This window comes from Nicotiana sylvestris, chromosome 8 (assembly GCF_000393655.2).
Source record: "Nicotiana sylvestris chromosome 8, ASM39365v2, whole genome shotgun sequence".
NCBI lineage: Eukaryota > Viridiplantae > Streptophyta > Magnoliopsida > Solanales > Solanaceae > Nicotiana > Nicotiana sylvestris.
Window position 1 is genome coordinate 221444174 of NC_091064.1, and position 4068 is coordinate 221448241.

The 4068-nt window shown below is 43.3% G+C and overlaps 1 protein-coding gene across 1 annotated transcript; it reads right to left on the reverse strand.

Annotated features, from left to right (window-relative positions):
* Positions 1 to 299: 299 nt before the first annotated feature.
* LOC138876404 (uncharacterized) lies at positions 300 to 818 on the reverse strand. The gene has a single exon (XM_070155321.1). It carries the CDS (start codon positions 816 to 818, stop codon positions 300 to 302), a length of 519 nt encoding a protein of 172 aa, XP_070011422.1.
* Between the last annotated feature and the right edge of the window lie 3250 nt (positions 819 to 4068).

The window sequence follows — 4068 nt, forward strand, 5'->3', positions numbered from 1 at the left end:
TATATAAACTTGGCGGAGAAATGAGAAACTCATGTGTTCGCGTATTTCGCTTTGTTTGTACATTCATTGGAGAAGTTTACATGTTTTTGTTCTGTTCATACATGCATTGGAGAAGTCCGAGTCTATCTAGTCCCTTCATCGGCCGACCTGGAGAGGTTGTTGAGAGGTTGGTCGATGAACTTATACTTAACTTCGAGATGCCCTCTTTGTCGCCTCGTTAAAAAGCCTTCCCGAGAAAACCCAATTCAGACAAAACTCGGGTGAGGGAAAAAGAGTATGACTTGGAGGACGTCCTGTTTTTAGAAGTTGACGTATTTGAGGTGAGCGACATTCCAATTGTTCGGTAGCACTTTTCCCTCCATTGTTTCCAGTTGGAACGACCCTTTGCTTGATGCCGCCGTGATTTTGTATGGGCTATCCCAATTGGTCCCCAGTTTTCCTTCCTGTGGATCTTTGCTCGCTTGCATTTTGGCTTTGAGTACGTAGTCCTTGACTTTGAGTGGCCTGACCTTGGCTTTTTTGTTGTAGTATCGCTCTACTTGTTGCTTCTGGGCCACCATTCTTATGTAAGCCATGTCTCTTCGTTCTTCGGCCTCATCGAGATCTTGACTTCTATTCTCGTCGTCGCTTGGCCCGCTTTCATTTGAGTATCTTAGACTTGGTTCCCCGACCTCAACTGGTATCATTGCATCAGTCCCATAGACTAGTGAGTATGGTGTTTCCCCTGTACTCGTCTTTGGTATGGTGCAATATGCCCATAACACTTCTGGCAGCACTTCTGGCCATAGTCCCTTGGCGTTTTCGAGTTTCTTTTTCATGATATTCAATATTGTTTTGTTGGAGGATTCAGCTTGGCCGTTGGCGACGGGATGATATGGCGTGGAGAGTATTCTTTTGATGTGCCATTTCTCGAAGAACTCGACGATCTTTTTCCAGTAAATTGAGGTCCGTTGTCACAACTTATTTCCTTGGGAATGCCGTAGCGGCATACGATGTTCCACCATATGAAGGCGATCACTTATTGTTCGCGTATTTGAAGAAATGCACCTTCTTCCACCCATTTAGAGAAATAGTCGGTCAAAACCAAAAGAAATCGCACATTACCTCGTCCTACGGGGAGCGGGCAGACGATATCCATTCCCCATTTGATGAAGGGCCATAGTGACATGACTGAGTAGAGGCGTTCTCCAGCTTGGTGGATCATGGGAGCGTACTTCTGGCATGGTTTGCATCTTTTAACGAAATTGGCTGCTTCCTTTTTCATTGTCGGCCAGTAGTAGCCTACGCGTATGAGGCATCTGACGAGAGTTCGGTTGCCTGTGTGGGCCCCGTAGTGGCCCTCATGTACTTTTTCGAGGACGCGCCGCGTTTGATTTGGTCCTAAACACTTTGCTAGGGGACCACCAAATGTTCTTTTGTACAAGTCGTTATTGACAATGATGTACCTAGTCGCCTGCATTCGAAGCTTCTTGGATTCTTTTTTGTCGGGTGAGAGTACTCTGTCCTGCAAATATAAGATAATACGATTGCGCCAGTCCCAAGTTAAGTTTATAGATCGTACCTCGATTTGATCTATTGATGAATGGAGGAGAGTGACCATGTCCCGCTCTCCAATTATGCTTTTGGTGGTTGCTGCCAGTTTGGCGAGGCCATCCGCTTTGATGTTCTGCGCTTGGGGTATTTGGTTGAGTTGACATTCTTCAAACTCAGGTAGTAGTTTGCAAATTTTGGCCTGGTATTTCTATAGCCGTTGCTCCTTAATTTGGAAAGTCCCTGTGACTTGGTTGACAACGAGTTGCGAGTCGCATCGAAGGATGATTCGCCATGCTCTGTACTTGAGTGCCAATGTTAACCCTGCAATCACCGCCTCATACTCAGCCTCGTTGTTAGTCATATCAGGGCATCGTATGGACTGGCGAACCATTTTGCCTATTAGGACCTCGAGCACGAGTCCCAGTCCAGATCCTGATGTGTTAGAAGCGCCATCGGTGTACAAAACCCATTGGTTGTGTACTTTGGTGGAAGTAATGGCGGTTTCCCTTTTGACTTCGAACATTATCTTCGCACTGAAGTCGGCAATGAAGTCGGCAAGAACTTACGACTTTATCGATGTTCTCGGCTGATAGGTTATATCATGCTTGCTCAGTTCTATGGCCCACTAGGCCAATTTGCCCAAATATTCGGGTTTGTGCAAGATACTCCTTAAAGTAAAAGTCATGACCACCGAGATGGGGTGGTACTGGAAATAAGGTCTAAGCTTTCGTGAAGCTACGACCAGGGCCAAAGCTAACTTCTCAAGGTAGGGGTACCTCGTTTCAGCGTTGACCAAAGTTTTGCTAATATAATAGATTGAAAATTGCGTACCTTTATTTTCTCGTACTAGGACAACATTTACTGCAACGTCAGACACAGCCAGGTAGATGTGAAGGCGTTCTCTGGGTTCTGCCTTAGCGAGCAACGGTGGCGAAGACAAGTAGGCCTTTAGTTCTTTTAAGGCATTAACACACTTAGAATTCCATTGGAGTCCGTTATCCTTTTTGAGTACGCCAAAAATTTGTGGCACCTATCGGAGGACCGCGATATGAATCTTGACAGGGCGGCTATCCGGCCGGTCAGCTTTTGCACTTGCTTTTTGCTGGTTAGATTTTCTGGGACTCCTTCTATGGCTTGATTTGGTCGGGATTGACCTCGATGCCTCGTTGTGATACCAAGAAGTGGAGGAATTTTCCAGATGTCACACCGAAAGCACATTTTTTGGGGTTTAATTTCATGTCGTACCTTCTGAGTATGTCGAAGGCTTCCCTCAGGTGGTCGATATGGTCTTCCTTTCTCTTTGACTTGACCAACATTTCGTCTATATATACTTCTATGGTCTTTCCAAGTTTATCTTTGAACATTTTGCTCACTAGCCTCTGGTACGTTTCCCCTGCATTTTTTTAACCCGAACGACATCACTCTGTAGTAGTACGTCCCCTGGTGGGTGATGAAGGTGTTTTTTTCCTGGTCTTCCTCCTCCATGAGGATTTGGTTGTAACCCGAGTAGGCATCCAAGAAACTCAGTAGTTCTTGCCCGGCTGTGGCTTCGATGAGTTGGTCGATGTGGGGTAGCGGGAACGAGTCTTTTGGGCAAGCTTTGTTCAGATTTATGAAGTCCACGTACATTCTCCACTTACCATTCTTTGTTTTCACCATGACCACATTGGCGACCCACTGAGGGTACTTCAATTCTCTGATAGAACCGTTCACTAAAAAATTTTCGACAGCCTCACAAACTACGTCGTTTGTTGCAGAGTTGAACTTTCGTCTAATTTGCCTTACTGGGGGGGGGGTTAAAATGGGTTTTTGCTCCCAAACGCACATGCAAGTATACGTGGTCGACAAGCAATATAGGATTGTAAGTCCAGATATCGTATCCACAGGAACTTGTGATTAACTATCAACTAAATTAAACCAAACAATTAATCTATTCAAGAAAATTCTAAAGTATGAATATTTTACTAAAATTTAATCTAGAGTAACAAACTAAGAGATTAAAGAAAATAAGTTGGCAATTTACAGAGACAAATTCAATGCGAGTGAATATTCTAGAGCTATGGGTTAGCTAACAATCCCGTTGAATTTTTCACTTAAATAGTCTAATTAATTTATCTGGTTTATTGGTTGACAGGGTTAATATTGCTCGTACCCTTCTCCCAAAGTACAACTCACCTATTCAAGCTAATCTAACTCCTATATTCCTATGGAATTAGAATTACAAGAACACATTAATAATTCCTGTATAGTAACCAAGCAAGACGATTAGGTATATCCTATCCTAACCGCAAATCCGCCCTCCCTAAGAGTTAAGATCTTGCTCTACTCAATCTTATATGCAATCTAGAATTCACTCTCCCGAGTTCAATCATAGATTCGTAGATAGTATTCAATTGGTGATCAAGCAATCAAATAATCAAGCACAAGATTGAATAAATAAACTAATATGATAAAATAATAAGTACAATTCAAGATTCAAACTACAACGTTCATGTAGCACCCAAAACTCTGGAATAAATAGACTATGAAATTAAA